Genomic DNA, 17,106 nt, shown 5'->3' with positions numbered 1-17,106 from the left:
CCACTCGCCAATGTCCCAAAGCTGAACCTTGGCCTTATAAGATGCAGGGTCATTTTCTGAGATTTTTTTTTTTTTTTTTACAGGCGTGTCTTTTAAGCCATCAAATATGGTAATTTCGTGTTTTGGTAAAAATCTACAATAACTCCTTACATTACACCAGGGGTTTGGAAGGGGGATGCAGAGAGCCAAATTAGGATAAATTTGGACATTCACGAAAAAGTTTAGGGATGAGACACCATGTCTTGATAAGTCAAGAAATTTTTAACCTTGAGGGATCTGAAAAGAAGGGACTTTGGCAGGGGGTCTACATGAAACAAGTAAAGTGGAACCTCAGTTCCAAAATCTAATTTGTTCCTGAATGCCATTTGAAAACTGGAACTATTTTCCCCATAGGAATTAATGTAAAATGGAGTAATCCATTCTCAGACACTAGTCTACATTGTCTCAGTGGCTTATAATAGATGCTCCTACAGCCATGATGGCTGCTTCACGACATCTCCATCTCACAAATTATTTATCCAGGAAGGATGTATTGAATGAACTTAGTGACACAGAACTCATCAGAAGATGCTGTTTAGACCATGCAGGCATTCTCTTTGTCATTGATCTAGTGAGGGAAACATTACAGAAGAACACAGAAAGGAACAATTCACCGTCAGAATGAAGGTGATCATAACACTTAGACATCTTGCTGCTGGGAAAAGCTACTGGAAAAATGCAGTTGTGTATTATGATGGCATTGGGTGTGATCGAAAGAGTCACAGGTGGCTCAGGATAACTCTTGAGTGCCAAAAACTGTTTGTTTACATCAAGGCTTTTCAGCAGGATCACATTTACCTCATTTCAAAAATTGAATTATTGTCTTACACTTTGTGTCTCTCCTCAAAATATATAAAAATGTAGTAAATATTTATAGAAATTGTAAATAAGTAATAAATGGCAGCTTTTGCCATGTCTTTCAATATTTGAAATCAAGTATAGTGGAACTGCGGTTTTCGAACTTAATTCATTCCTCAATGCCATTTCAAAAACTGAAACTATTTTTCCCATAGGAATCAATGTAAAATAGATTAATCTATTCTCAGACACCCATCCACCATGTCTTAGCGGGTAGTGACAGACACTCCCACTGCTAAGATGGCCACTCCACAATATCTCCAGCTTAGAATTTTTTTTATCCAGAAAGGAGGCATTGAATGAACTTAGTGACACATAATTCATCAAGAGATATTGTTTAGACTATGCAGGCATTCTCTTTGTCACCAATCAAGTGAGGGAAGCCTTACAGAGTGATGCAGAGAGGAGCAACCCATTCACTGCCAAAATGAAGGTGATCATAACACTTAATCATTTTGCTGCTTGGAAAAACTACTGGATAAATGCAGTTGTGCAGTAGTGATGGTATTGTGAGTCATAGAGCCACTGGAGGCTTGGCATTACTCTACAGCGCTGAAAACTGTCTGTTTACATTTAATGAGATCACATTTAACTTACTTCAAAGATTGAATTACTGTCTTACCCTCTGTGTCTCTCCTTCGAATATATAAAAACAAAGGAAATATTTATAGAAACTATAAATTAGTAATAAATGCCAGCTTTTGCTACGTCTTGTAGTATTTCAGAATCAAGTAACTGTTTGAAAACCGAATTATGGTATGGCAACTGAAGCAATTACATATTAAAATTTTTGTTTGAAAACCAAGTTGTTTGGAAAGGGAGATGTTTGGTAACTGAAGTTCCACTGTAACTTTGTTCTAGAACCAAATTATGGTTTGAAAAGGGAGGCATTCAGTAACCAAGGTTCCACTGTACTAGTGCTAGAAATGAGGTTGAAATAAATATACCTATATATATGAGTTCTCTTGGAGTGTGTGGGTTCCACCTGGTTAATCCTGCAGCCTGCCAATATAGATTGCCAGCTATGCAAATGTATAATAAATAACATTTTTCTGCTTGTTATTGCCTGTTGCATGCTTTAGCTGCCTATCAACATTCCACTGTGCTGCCAGGCTGCAGGATCCAGCCAGGTGGGATCCACATTCTCCACAGATGCCAAAAAAATTCCCGATTCCTCCTTAAGTATGGTGATTATATTCCTGAAAATTGCCATGGTTTCCAGTCCCAGGTGTTGTTGGGAGAGAAGAGGGTTTTTAAGGACGGTAAAATGCATAAATAGCTTGGAGAGCAAAGATAAAGGAAAAAGCTGAGAACGAAACTTTCCTTCTTGCCACTGCCACCATGTCTCATCTCACTGACACCTACTGTAGTTCACTGGCCTGACAAATCACAAGTGATAAAATGCTGTGTGAATACCATTGATTACTATATGTTATCTCTATGAATTATAGAGACATGAGCAGTTGGTGTTAGTTTGCAGATAATTTTTATATGCATATCATGTAGAATCCTATCATGGCTAGTTGTCAGAGTGAAGCATGATATATAGATAAAAAATAATTGGCACTTGGAAATAAATTTTTATATATGTATAATTTTGAAAATTTTTGTTTACTTATTTATATGTTTATTTTTCAGTAAATAATTATATTTATTTTCACTTATTTACTTGTTTGTTTATTTATTTATTTATTTATTGTTATTTTTTTCAGCTTTTCTGGGAAAGTGATGATCAGCCGTCAAGAAGGAATTCAAGTGTGACTTTCCAGGATGCAGGCAACTCAAATAGATCACCAGGTGAGGCTGTGAACCAGATGGCTGTTTATGTGTAGGCTTTACATAGCTTTGTATCTGTTCCAGGCTTTTATCATAGGGTTGCAAAGTCCTAGATTGAAAATGATTTTGTTGTTTAATGGGTGAGGGAAAAAAAATTAATTATTGCACAGAATTTAATTAATAACTTTCATTACTCAAGTATTCCTGTAGAAACTTATATACTATTTCATTACTACAAAGCCAAATTACATTTAACATCAAGTAAATAGCTTGGGCTCTTCTTCCAAGAGTACTTGCCTTGACCCCCCTAATCCTGTCATGTCCACTACACCTGTCATGTTATGAATGCCTTTCAGTTTTGTTTCCTGCATCCCTGGACTTGCAATACAATTGAATCCACAGTTGATAGGTTGTCCTGAAATGAGATGGCATCTAAAAATTGAAACAGAAAAGAAAGAAGAAAAGGTGTAATAAATTGAAGTCAAGGCTCTTCTGCACCTTTCAGTGTTTGAGGAGTAGATGTTCTCAGGATACCACTTTTATACAGGTAACAGTTCATCCCATTAAGTTTTTACACAGCTTACATGTTTTCAAAGTTATGGAAGAAGAAAATTATGGCAACCCACGAATGATGAACTGTAGTTTTGAAGTTGTGCCAGAGAATACTAATAGAATTATTAGAAATACACAGATCACTTCAACCATGTACTCAGTATATTAGATCAAAATAGGATGTGTGTATCAGAAGAACCAAGCTTGATATCCATGGTTTGGTTATTTATATTTTGTCCATCATTGTTCATGACTGGGGCGTGCAGCAACCAGTGAAGGGTGGTAAACAAAGTGATGCAGTGGAAGCCGCTACTTGGTTGATTACGTATGATGCATGTTGGCTTCGCTAGTATTTTTATTATTATTATTATTACCTGTTATAGGTTCTCTTATTTTACATCCTGAGGCAGTCCAGCACCATGCTCCCAGTGAATATTATGCAGGACAGGATGCAATGTTGTAGCTTCTGTCATCACTAGCTCGCTGATCTTTCTCATGGTTAAATGATTGGGACCCAGAAGTGAAGTCCAGTTGAGTCAGCACATTAAAGTTTAGCCAACCACTTATAGAGTTAATGATTTAGTGCAGCTCTGGTCTGTTTTGTTAAGAGCGAGTCCATCAAGAAAGAAAAGGGTAAGTGAGGATTGTAAGAAAGCTCTTGGCCATAGTAGGCTATAGTTATTGGTGTTTTCAACTCCCACTTGTTTAATTTTGTGTTCAGTGATAACATTATCATTGGCTAGGCAGGCAACAGAGATTGGATGTTGAGATGGCAAGAGTTTGTCAGCTGTGTAAGTTTTTTTATATATATATATTATATATATATATATATATATATATATATATATATATATATATATATATATATATATATATATATATATATATATAAAAGTTTTAAAATTTACTTATTAAATTTGTGTTCCCGTTAAATATGATATCAAAAACTTTTTAGATTTCTTATGTAGTTTCTTAAATATTCTCATTCACATCACCATTACTACAAATAGAGCCTTGATAGGTAAATTAGATAAATACCCACATGATTACTTAACTGTAATAAAGTGAAATGTTATGACTAATGAGTGTGTGCAGTGGACTGTTAGGGTATCATTGTTTTGAAGGATCAGTTCCATTTTGATCAAGGAAGGAAACAGGATCAACACACACACACACACACACACACACATATGCAGATTTGTCACTTCACACTTGTAGTGCAAAATTGTGTCATCTCATTATGAGCTCCTCCCTCAGAATGCTGTAGCACATCCTATGTAACAGTCAGAAATGTCACAAATAGGTATCATGCATATTTTATATTCAGCCTTCCAATCACACTTTACAGCCTTTAGGTAATGTGTTGGTGAAAGGTAATATTGATTGCCATCAATGACTATCTTTTTAAAACAATAGTGATAATCTGGCCAAAAAATCATCGATGCAGGATTATTATTATTATTATTATTATTATTATTATTATTATTATTATTATTATTATTATTATTATTATTATTATCATTATTATTATTATTTTCAGCATTCAATATTTATTGTTAGAGCCATGCTTTTCACTATTACATCATCCATATGATTAGAAAAAAGAAACACAATACAAAACAAGTTAAAAACAAAGAAGAATATATTACAACCACTCAGCCAAATGCCTAATGTTAAGCTGGTTCTCATGGGGAAAGGAGAAATTTTAGAATTAACTTTTTAAATTTTTTTTCTCTCTATGTAAAATGTTAGATAAGTATTTAATTTTGCAGATCCCCCAACTGGACATTCAGCACTGGTTATTGCTAGTGTAATCATGGTAAACTCTTAGAGAATTTGGTTTTACTTTAGTCATTCTTTTTTCTCCCTCTCTTTAATGCAGATGCATTAAGGACCCTTTCCTTTTGGGGTAGTTCTTAGGAATATGATTAGGGATAATTAGTAGAGAATAGTAGAGAAGGATTAAAATGGTGGAGATCATGAAGTATAACATCTTGAGACTGTTTTAACACATGGAAATAATAGGGGAGAGGGAGATGATAAAAAGAATGTAGCTACTAAAATCAAATTAATGCTGAGTGAGGGAAGGGAGCTGGATGGTACATTAAAAAATTAAATAAGGGAGAGAAAGAGAGAGGGGGTTGTATTATGCAAAGATGATATTAAGTAGAGGATAGTGCTGTAGCCACTTCCTAGCAAGGAGGAACTGACGAATTGCTGAGGTGCAGATGTCAATTTTTCACCAGTTATTGTTATAAAAAATTTCATTGAAGATTACAAGTTATGACATGTTTTTGCCATGGCTTTTGTGGCTGTGGTGAAACAATACTGTTACATAATGTTTTACCGACATGAGTGGTGTCAGTAGGATTCTACCATGGACTGATTTGGTTGCATGTGGCATACTCTACAGGTATATAGTGAAGAACTGATAGAATGGCAGCTGTTAGACTCGGGGATACTTAAAGGCTTCAATGTGCTGGAGCATGCTGCTTAGAGATGTTACTGCCTGAACCATAAAGTGATGTCATTCTGAGTGGTGTGGGTGTGGAATTATCATTTTACCTCACATGAGAAATGTTATTGTTCACAAAAATGCCATTCCAGGGTATCAGATGTTGGTATTAACGTGTGGTATTTTATGAAGTTAATGGTTTATTAAACATTTGTGTAAATTTTATTATTTTTTCATGGTACATTTCAGCCATGTAGGAGTACATAATTGGTTAAGCTTTTATCTAATACAATGTCTTGAAGTTTGTTTTGATTTTCTTTTATTATTTGATTTATCTTGGCAATAAACTAATTGAATAGGTAAATTAATATAAAATCCATGCATAGATAAGTTTATAGGAATCACACATGATTGTGGGATGTGTAGTGCACATTGCCTGTTTCCTAATTGGCGATCAATGCTGGCGACTTGTCACTTGGACAATCATACCACAATCTAAGGACAGATCTGGTGTCATAGATGAATCATATTCTGGTTATATTCATCCTTTGTAGTATATGCATGAAAATTGGAAATGTTGAAAATCTTTCATAACGGCAATAAAATTTACAATGATGGGATGCACTCAGTGGCCATTGTATGGATTTTATACTACCGCCAACCCATAAGTAGAGAAGTTAGGAGTCCCAAGTCAAAGTAACTATAAAAAATTAGTGTCAGTGTTACTTATATCAAGTGCTTGTAAACTTCTTGTCTTGCATCTTGAAGTGCTCAAGATGAGTAACATCAGCTTTTGTATAGATTCATTAAAATATGTGATTTTTTGGTATACAGCTGCTATGAGAAATCAGAGAACGCGAAACCTGGCCGTTTTGCTGTCTCGCACGCTAGCAGACAAAAAACTGAAGAGTTGGGCCAGGAAGAGACCTTCGTGTTTTTCCTGTGAAGAGGTACCCAGGCCTCAGCCCAGCAGAGGTAGCACTTATTTCCTCCTAGCATACAGTACTACACTGCAATCTCACCCATGCCCCATTACTATAGAAGTCATTGCATCTCTGTCATATGTTTTTTTTTTTTTTTTTTTTTTTTTTTTTAATAAACCTTTGAGGTATTTGGCTTTAGGTGACAAGCTTTGCATGGCCTCTGTGAATTGAGCATATTATTGGGTTATAAAAATTTAAAATATTTTTGTTTACGGTTTTGAATTTTATAAATCTAGCTAGGAATAATTCTAGAAAAATATTAAATCCTTTATCATTGTATTAAATAATTATTATGTATTTTAGTGTGTTTTGCCTGAACAGAAAATTAAGCAACAAGCTGTTTACATACAAGTATTTTTTTTTATGTTAGCTGTTATAGTATAGTAAAAATGTGAGGAGAAAGCAGCTTTGCATTGGATTTTGTTTGTGGATACAGTTAAGATGAATATGCAGGTCACTTCTTGCTTCACTTTAAATTCAGCCTGCAAATAAGGACATATTACTTGAATGCTGTGACTTATTATAGGGAACTGTACCATTTATGAGATAGTTTCAGTTGAATTATGTACCAGGTTTCTATACCTTGTCCAAGTTTAATTAATTCACTAGATTCATATTTTTGCAAGATGTTAATTACTTATCAGGTACTTAAATGTTGAAAGGAAGGTTTTCAATTTATTATCTTCAAAATACACTCCAATTTCTCAATGCATATACAGTGGAACCATGGTTCATGAACAATATCTCAATGCATATACAGTGGAACCATGGCTCATGAACCTTCCTGTTCACAAACAAATTGGTTTCTGAACAGATTTTTTTTAACAGTTGTACCATTGGTTCATTAATGGTGTTTCAGTGTGTGAACACACAAACACCCCGCAAATCTCAGCTGGCAAGCACTTGCTTGGCTGTGTTTCGGTACACCTCCCGGGAAGTGTTCATCTGAGTGCTGTTTGTGAACATTACTTTTTGGGTCTTTCTTTGCTCTTATTGAGTTAATTTAGCCCTCATTATGGGCCCTAAAAAAAAAGTAAGAAGTGATAGTGATAACAGGAAGCCTAAGTGTGTTGTGGAATTCAAGAAGAAAACAATAGCAAAATACAAAAATGGCATTCTTGTTTCTGCCATCGCCAGGCAGCACAGTTTGGCAAAACTATCAGTACGATATTGAAAAATATACTGATGTATGTGTAATTACATATATGGTAACCTTTCAATGGGTAAAAATGTTTCAGTTTGCAAACATTTTGCTTCGCTGAGTCATGGAACGGATTAAGATTGTGAAGCAAAGTTCCACTGTAATCTAGTTTGTGAGATTTTTGAAAATCAGAAATCTGTAAAGTAACAATTTTTAGTTATAATACTGTATGTTTGAAACACTTGTTACCTTAACTGATGTGATTCATCGCATAACTTGTGTATCTCCTTTGCTTTTAGGTTATGATGAGTAAATACTCCTTTATCTTGAGATACAGAGACCTTTAATGCATGAGCTCCCACAGTTTAACTTTATTTGACCCTCTCATCAAGGCATCCACAGAGGATGTTGAACAACTGGATTGGTTTTGTGTTGTCTTTTCTGATCTAAGTTTAGACCAAGTCCTGTGGATTCAAAGAAACATCCTTTATGTAATGAAGCATTGCTGTCAGTTGTGAGTTTTTCTCATTGTTTGCTGCAATTTTTCCCCCAATAAAGCAATGTTTCTATCAATGTGAGTAGTGCTTTGTGACATTTTCTATTTACATAATTATTATTGATGATCATTCATGTACATGAAAATATGGTAATATGCTACCAAGTTAGTGGAGGATAGTGTGTTGCAGCATCACACATAGATCTCTATAATATTGTAAAGAAATCCTGATAATAATGAAAGTGACAGGTCCTTGTGATGGATAGAGGGGAGATGGTGGTGACTCGGATTCTGAGAATTAATGTTGCTAGATATCAAGAGAGATCCTTCTGCTACAGGCAGAAGGATTATCATTGGTGCATCTGATGTTTGTTATCACATAGTTATAGTACAAATATGCCAGTCAGAATGTGATCAGCATCAATTCCTTTATAAAATGAACAAAATCTAATAAATGATGGATTACATTTCTTTCTCATCAAATATACATTTCATGTGGTTACTGCTCATGAGTTTAGTATATTTCACTCATAATCAGGTTGGGGGAAGGACCTGAAATCCATAAGTGTATCCAAATCTGTTTGAGATTGAATGAGTGTAGATGCAGGAATCTTCCCTAAGTCTCTCTCTCTCTCTCTCTCTCTCTCTCTCTCTCTCTCTCTCTCTCTCTCTCTCTCTCTCTCTCTCTCTCTCTCTCTCTCTCTCTCTCTCTCTCTCTCTCTCTCTCTCTCTTTTGTGTAAATGAAGTAAAAAGTTAATAAAATAACAGACAAATTGTCTGCATTATGAAATCACAGCACTGCCTCACAGTGCCTGTTGTGGGTCATGTTCAACAGTTTTCATTGCAGGGTTTGTGGCCCTATCATCTTCCTGCATATAACTCATTTTAGGTACTGGAGAAGTTACAGAAAACCTGTCAAGGGCATCAGTCTAAAATTGCTGTCTTTTATCTTTATTACAACCAATATTTTTTTTCTGTGCTCCACATAGCAAGGAGAAAATAAAAGTGAAATAGTCTTGTTTGGAAAGATGGGATAAAGGAGTACAATTATGAAAAAAGGTGCTGATAGAGGAAAGAACTCTTGAATAAGGAAAGGAGTGTTTGTTAGGGAGAGGTAGAAGCTCTTCTTCCATGATCACCTCCTTTTGGATGATTTTTCTTGGAGTGAGGCATCAGAAATATATATTATTTGAGACATTGGAGTGTACTGTTAAGTAAAATTAAGTGTATCATTTACCCTTAATGATACTTTGAGAATATATTTTTGAAAAATTGTTTTATATTCTTAAGTAGGATTTGTAAAATTTTACTAATTTGAAATTACAAGATTATTTTTAGATGTTTTGTATTGGTGTTGAAGGTATCTTGCCTTGCTGTAGGACCATACATTAATTAGCATGTCATAGTATATAGCAGATTTGATAACATTTTTTTCTCATAAAGTAGTGACAATATAAAGAGAAGTTTAAATTCATATAATTTTTACATACAGTTTTATGTGTATGTTGCTAAGTTATGGCACAGTTAATGTGATCAATCAGGAGTGACCTGCATATAGATTTGTTCACAGCACCTGTATTCATAGTCAACAATGTCAGTTACTACTTTTGTCACTGCTGCCAGTCACTCTATCATATGGTTGAATGGTTGCAGCTATAGTTATGATATAAGCTGTAGTTACAGAATTTCATTAGCAATTATAAAATGACTGTGAATATATGTGTAATTATACCCATTTTTATTATTTGAGTGTGTTTTGCAGTGGTTAAAATCTTTATGAACCCAAGCAAACTAGTGCACACAAAGTTCTAGTATTCAATATGTGTGAAATACAATCTCAAGTATACAGGCCCAGCATCATTTTTTTCACCAAAAACAAACCTATGATAAACATTTGAGATCTTAATGAGTATAATTCAACCCAAAGATATTATGTGCATTCATTTATATCAGTACTGCTAGTTTACCTGTGTGAGGATGAGGACTTTCTCAAGGCTTCGGGTGACTGGTGATTGATATCAGGGGAAGGGAGATTTGCTTATACTCTTCATACTTAAGAGGTACCTCCCTTTTCTGATGAGGCTTTTTCTCTGCTACCATCACCACCAACTGCAAGCCAACCCATTCACCCACCAGCTGAGGTGTATTAAACTAGTTGAAAATCAATAATATTTTTATTCACATTCACCTCATGAATGTTTGTTCCTGTGAAAATTGCTGCAGCACTATAAATTGTCATTACAATTGGTTATGAATGATGGAGATGGATGGTTATATTCTGTAGAAGTATTGTGATTTTTCTGCCTATATCCACCCAACAGAGTAGATGTGAATTACCTGCTGTGATAGCAGGTAGGGATGTAGTAATCCCATTGCCCATCTTAAGAAATCAAGCCTACTCCCCAGCATACAAGGGTATCAAGGGAAAGAAACTTTTTGCTCCAAGCACATGCTGTTCATTCCTCTAAGAGAAAATTAGGATGCCGAATGAAGTGATGGTGTTAATGCATTACCTGGGGTTATATACTAGTGTGGCACCTGCCACAGCAGAAATCTGGAAGGGTATTGTATCAAATTGTTAGCCTCAGCCCTGAAAGTGATGCAATAGTTTCTCTCTCTCTCTCTCTCTCTCTCTCTCTCTCTCTCTCTCTCTCTCTCTCTCTCTCTCTCTCTCTCTCTCTCTCTCTCTCTCTCTCTCTCTCTCTCTCTCTCTCTCTCTCTCTCCAAGGAAGGGTATTGTATCAGATTGTTAGCCCCAGTCCTGAAAGTGATGCAATAGTCTCTCTCTCTCTCTCTCTCTCTCTCTCTCTCTCTCTCTCTCTCTCTCTCTCTCTCTCTCTCTCTCTCTCTCTCTCTCTCTCTCTCTCTCTCTCTCTCTCTCTCTCTCTCTCTCTCTCTCTCTCTCTCTCTCTCTCTCTCTCTCTCTCTTCTAGCAGGCAGTCAGTCAGTCATGAGAAAGATGACAATGTTTTAAATGAAGATGTTAACCTCACCTACTGGATAATCTTTCAAGAGGTGCCAGTTATTGTTCATGGTGTTGAGTGGGGTGATGGTGATATGAGGGTTGATGCAATGAAGAACATGAGAGGAGCACCATGGAGAAAAGGAGAAACTAAAGCAAGTCTGTGTCCTTTTACTGGTAAGCTAGCACTATGTTGAAAATAAATGTGAATGCACACTAAATGTTGTACAGACAACCGGAATTACTGTGTATCTTCATTATTTGTGTGAGAAAATATCTGTGGTATTCTTGGCACCACACATCAAAAAGGTTGAGGCTTATGAAAAATGGTGCTTGTGCTGTATTTTGATTTTCAGAGTGGTGTGTCTGCACATTGTAAACGTATTTATATTACAAGTATTGGTAGTGAAGATTTGTGAGCTGCCCTTTGTAGCATCTCTCTGCCTGTGGGCTTATGTCACACAGTAATAATCATGATAATTTTTAATGATACTTCCATACCTGGTTTTGAAATTCTTTGGAAAAATGGGTATAATTTTTCATTTATGTTGTTTGACTAGAATTATGTTTTACTTTGCTAGAAATTTTATAAATGGCAGATATCTTAGTGTTATAGTAAGAAGTTATAATAAAAGATTTAAAAGGTGGATGTGAGGATTAATGGTCTTACATTATGGAATTATAATGAGTTGATATACATTCCAGAGAATTACAAAACTTTAGGGCTTGCATACTCTAATTACTTCCTAAACCTGCTTACTACTTGGCCATCCTTTGTTTGGTGTTAGTAAAAGCATATTGCAGTGTGAATTGATCAGTGTTAGCCAAAGCTTTAGTGCATAAAGTTACATCTGTGAAATTCAGATAGTTTGAATCATGAATTTTTCAGATTCTCTCTCTCTCTCTCTCTCTCTCTCTCTCTCTCTCTCTCTCTCTCTCTCTCTCTCTCTCTCTCTCTCTCTCTCTCTCTCTCTCTCTCTCTCTCTCTCTCTTAGTCCCACTTTATTACACCTCCTAAATCTGGCTAACACTGTTCTTGTATGTAAAACCCTCTTGCCTAACTTGTCAGTCATCAAGGGAAGCATGCTAATCATCATGCAGTGGTTGGGGTGTGGGTGGCCAGAATGGTTGGGGAACACTGGAGATTCAAAATTATTATTGGAAGGTTATTGTGAGAGCTGTTCATCAGAGAATTTCAGCATTATTGGTATCCTGTCATCACCTGCGGAGAAATAGAAAAAAGGCAGCAAAAATGACAGTATGTCAGTAGATATTGGCAAACACCCTGAGTTCCCATCATTCAGGCTTCTTGTTATACTTATTTGTATTGTATGGCTTTTCTTTCTTTAATGGGAATTACTAAAAATGTTTTTATCTAATTATATATATATATACTCGTATATATATATATATATATATATATATATATATATATATATATATATATATATATATATATATATATTCATTACTATTAATGTCATTTGAATTTCTTCCTTTGTTGTGATTAATAATGGAAATTTTTTTTTTATTTCAGATTAGTTAAGTAGAAGTATTTGTCTGTGTTCAGTTAATTGGAGCAATATACTTAGGTCTTTTGAATCTTAAACACTCATGGCATAAGTATGATCGACTTTTCCTTACGCCTTGATGAAGCAGGTCAGCTTTGGTGGATGTCAACTGCTGCAGAAATTTTAACTAACAGCAAAGTTTACATTGATATTCTTGGATTTAATGCAAGTGTAAGAAATGTGCAGATCTGAATAAGTTAGGTATGAACTAATATTTATCTCCTTTTTCGCTAGTGGATAGTAATAATGTCCAACCCAATTATAACTTTTATTGTCATGTTTATGTGGCATGGATGTACATTTGTCAAGTTTGAAAAAAATATTTGATTACATTTCTTTAAATATTTAAACTAATAACAATTTTTTTTTTTTTTTTTTTTATAATAAAGTTCTCAGTTTATATTATACTTGAAATGCATGCTTCATAATTCTGAATTAAATGTTTTTGCTTCATTAAAGGGAGTCCTCGGTTTACAGATGCATTGTGCTCCAAGGTGTGACTGTCAGCCAGTTTTGATACTAAGTAAAAAGCAGGTATTGCATACCAGAATCTTTAGGACACAATAATGTCATTGTACAAGTATTTAATCATTGTTAAAGGAACCTTGTATAGTAAGTGTTTTGTAATACTCTTTGGATTGTGGTTTTAATTTATATTAAAACCACATTTATTTATGTTTATTTTATTTTGTATTTGTTGGACACAGCAAAGGAAATTCTTGTTATTTATTGCTGCTTTTATGAATTTTCTTTTGTTTTTGCTCCTGTACAAACTATAATTTAAGGACATCTGAATTACATTTTTTCTCCTTTTATTTGCAAGTATAGAATTCACATTTCTAAAATAAAATTATTATTTTTACTTTACCCAACAAATATGTATTAAAATGGTAGCATGAAGTGTGGACATTCGTTGGGAGGTTTGTTTAGCCAGATTTTTTTGGACGGTTTTATGTGTGTATATATATATATATATATATATATATATATATATATATATATATATATATATATATATATATATATATATATATATATATATATATATATATATATAGCTTTTTGAATTTTTTTTCCATTTTTTATTAGTCAAGCAGTGATAATTTACAATGTCCTGTCTTGTAACTTTTCTTTGTGAGGTATTTTTATTGAATACATAAGTGAATGGAAATTTTCATTATCAGTTCAATGATGCCTTTAGATTTCATACATTGAAATCATCCTTATACAGACAAACTGGTTATTGAATATCTCTTTTCAAAGCAATCAGATAACAAATATTTTTGAGTGAAAATGCACCAGTTTTTAACAAAAACTCAGTTCATGAACAAGCAAAATGGATGGTAATGTGTTCCTTTCACATCACAGCATTCATTCTGTGAATTGAACTGGTTGTTGGTTTTCAGTGAATATGAAAAATAGAATAAAAGAAAGCTGTGAAAGCCATAATAGAAATGAAGAAAGATCAGGGAAGCATGAAAATGGCATTTGTGTTTCAGCTTTTGCAGTACAGTAATTCCTCCAATGGCCAGATACACAATAAGCAAACTCGTTTATATCTGGATGTAACCATGTCTGAATATTTAACTAGACACTCTTTATTCTTACCTGGAGAAGAGTTACTGAAGTAGTTTTTATTAGAATTATGCATAATTTGATTTATTGACAGGTGTTTGGAATGTTGTTGGAAAGAAATTCATGTTGCATCTTCTTACTTTGTGTCCATTTACCATCATTATCTGGGATGGGTAAGAAATTAAATTCTTACTTTTATAAGAGCATTTGTATTTACGACCAAGTTGGAATGTATGTAACCCGAGGACCCCTAATTTATTATTTTGTGATCCATTGTGTCACTGTTGTATTAAAGCCTTTGTCAGTTATCGTGATATACCCATGCCACTTAGTAATTTCCTTCTTTGGCAGGAAGAGAATATATCTAAGCGTTATGTATTCAATAAGTCAGAAATATTATAACCTTCAGTACTTTCCCACAGATTCTTCCTGTGTTAGATCAAGTGTAAGGAGGCAGAATAATACTGTAACTATTGAAGATGACACGGACACTGATGATGAGATCTTTCGGCGCACTCAGTCCCGCCGTACTCGTGGCCAGCGTTCCCGAGATGCCATGGCTAAGGAATTTGTAATGAATGGGGACAAGACCCATATGCAGGGTATGGAGGAAGGTAAGTTTAAAAAAAATTATCAACCTAAAAGAAAACAATAAAAGATTGGAATGTTCTTTTCACCATCATGAAGATTGTGTCTTATCATTTGAAAAATGGTTTGGGCATATAGAATGGACAGTGAAGTGGATGAACTGAGTGGGAAATGTGAAACTACTTGGTAGAATTGTTTGAGTTATTTGGAAACAAATGGTGTAGAAGGACTGCTGGTGACTACAGCTTGATAAACCTGTTTCGGGGGAATAGGACTGTGTTGTACTTTAACTGTATTCCTGCTATTAATGCTTATTTTTTCTGTATGGTAATTGAAAGCAAGTTAATATTCTAACTGAATTTATTGTTTAATGATCTTGCATCAATACTAGTTCATAATCTTTTACAACTTAAGCATTAATGATATCTGCAAACTGATTCTTTTTGAAGAATTTGTTAATAGACCTTAATATGGTTGTCATCTTTTAATGCCTTGTATATTAAGGCATTTTGTGATTATTCAGCAAATTATTCAGCAAATGTCTTCCAGGTCTGAGGCGCAGTTCAAGGAGGAGGACGTTCAGTAGTTTTGATCAGTCATGGTTGGTGGGAAATAAGAAGTTGCGAGGCTACCCTTCCATTGTTCCAAGCTCAGAGCCAGAAAATGAAGAGCCTCGCCCTTCACGAAAAAAATGCAAGTATGTACCGTATAGAAACAAGACAAGTTTTGTGCTGTGCTGCAAGGGTTATTGATGCCCACAATTCCCTTTTGAGGAATTTTGGGGAATCAGAGTAGGTAGATATTATTGTGATATATCTGCATATATTCACAAATAATGTATATTTAGATTTTCAAGTTCAAGACACAAAGCTCTGAAATTGTAATAAGACTTCAACTAGACAACCATTTCTTCAGCTTTTATGTCCATGCATCCTTTGCATTCCTTAAGTGAATCTGCACACATGAATGAAAACTGGTGATTGGTCCTATTTTATCCTGAAAGTCTTCTCATTTTCTGTTTTTGTCCTCCTGTCACATCCCTTTTTCCTGTCTCTCTCAAGTCAAGCATCATATTCTTACCACACAAATTTAAAAGCACATCCATCTGTATGTTTAACTTTTGACCCTTCTATATTAGGGAAGGTATTACTAATAAGTTGTTCTTTGTATTAAGTATTTCTTTTCTTGTAGATGACACATATAAGTAATGGCATAGGCTATGGACTAATAACACGTTCTTTGAAGCATCACTCAGCTTGTTACCTTATTGTGCCAATAATTGTAAACAACTGCAGTGATCATTGCACAATGAGTGTGGCACAGTGGGGAAGTTTTTAATTTGCCATTTTAGCAAATTGTATAATTTTCGCTGGAAAATTTAGCTTATTAAAGAGGATAGCAATTTAAAGTTGGCAGTGAAGAGGGCCTACTTTATACTTCTATTATAGGGGTTATAATTTGCCACCACAGGCTGGAATGGCTGAAAGAATACTACTACTTACATAAGAGGATTGAAAGAATAGTGCCACTTACATTATAGGGTTAAAAGTATGCTGCCTCTTACATTACAGGGCTGAAAGAATTGTGCCTCATATATTACTTATGCTTCATAAAAAGCTACTGAGATGGATAAAGCAAGGGAGTTACTCCCTTGCTTTATCCATTTTTATTCCCCACAATGACAAGGGTTCTTGCTGTTGCTTCTTTCCTTTCAGGAAAAGCTTGACATGATGTGTGGATAGATCATTGTTTATAGAAAGGTAGAAAAAATAATCTAACATGTGCTGTAGTATCTCTGCTCTAATATTCAGGTACTTGGATAAAGAAGTGGAGCCTCGACGAAGGCAAATGCAGCGTTTCAGCCAGAGGGAGAAACGAGAGTACAACCCACGATCCCAGAAGACCACCAACTGCACTCGACGCCGTAGAGTCCCTCCTAGGAGATACAGGTATTGATGACTTGCAGTTTATAATGTAAAATCAGGTAATCTCTTTGTAAGCAAAGAAAGTTGTAGTATTTTCATGATAATTTTAATGAAAAGAAGTTTCGGACATAAATAAACCTGTTTTTGTTACTTGATAGTAGTTTCCTGAGCAGTATGAGACATG

General features: G+C 34.7%; 1 protein-coding gene across 1 annotated transcript in view; it reads left to right on the top strand.

The window, feature by feature from the left end:
• LOC135111011 (ATPase family AAA domain-containing protein 2-like) overlaps window positions 1-17,106 on the top strand; it is a 49,055-nt gene that overhangs the window by 2,156 nt on the left and 29,793 nt on the right. Inside the window, exons 2-6 of the mRNA XM_064023864.1 lie at window positions 2,610-2,694; window positions 6,515-6,655; window positions 14,832-15,023; window positions 15,547-15,694; window positions 16,809-16,946. Coding sequence (XP_063879934.1) covers window positions 2,610-2,694; window positions 6,515-6,655; window positions 14,832-15,023; window positions 15,547-15,694; window positions 16,809-16,946 — 704 coding nt within the window. The remainder of the gene's footprint in view (window positions 1-2,609; window positions 2,695-6,514; window positions 6,656-14,831; window positions 15,024-15,546; window positions 15,695-16,808; window positions 16,947-17,106) is intronic.

The sequence above is a fragment of the Scylla paramamosain genome, chromosome 21, assembly GCF_035594125.1.
Source record: "Scylla paramamosain isolate STU-SP2022 chromosome 21, ASM3559412v1, whole genome shotgun sequence".
Classification (NCBI taxonomy): domain Eukaryota; kingdom Metazoa; phylum Arthropoda; class Malacostraca; order Decapoda; family Portunidae; genus Scylla; species Scylla paramamosain.
This window is presented reverse-complemented; position numbering and strand designations above follow the sequence as displayed.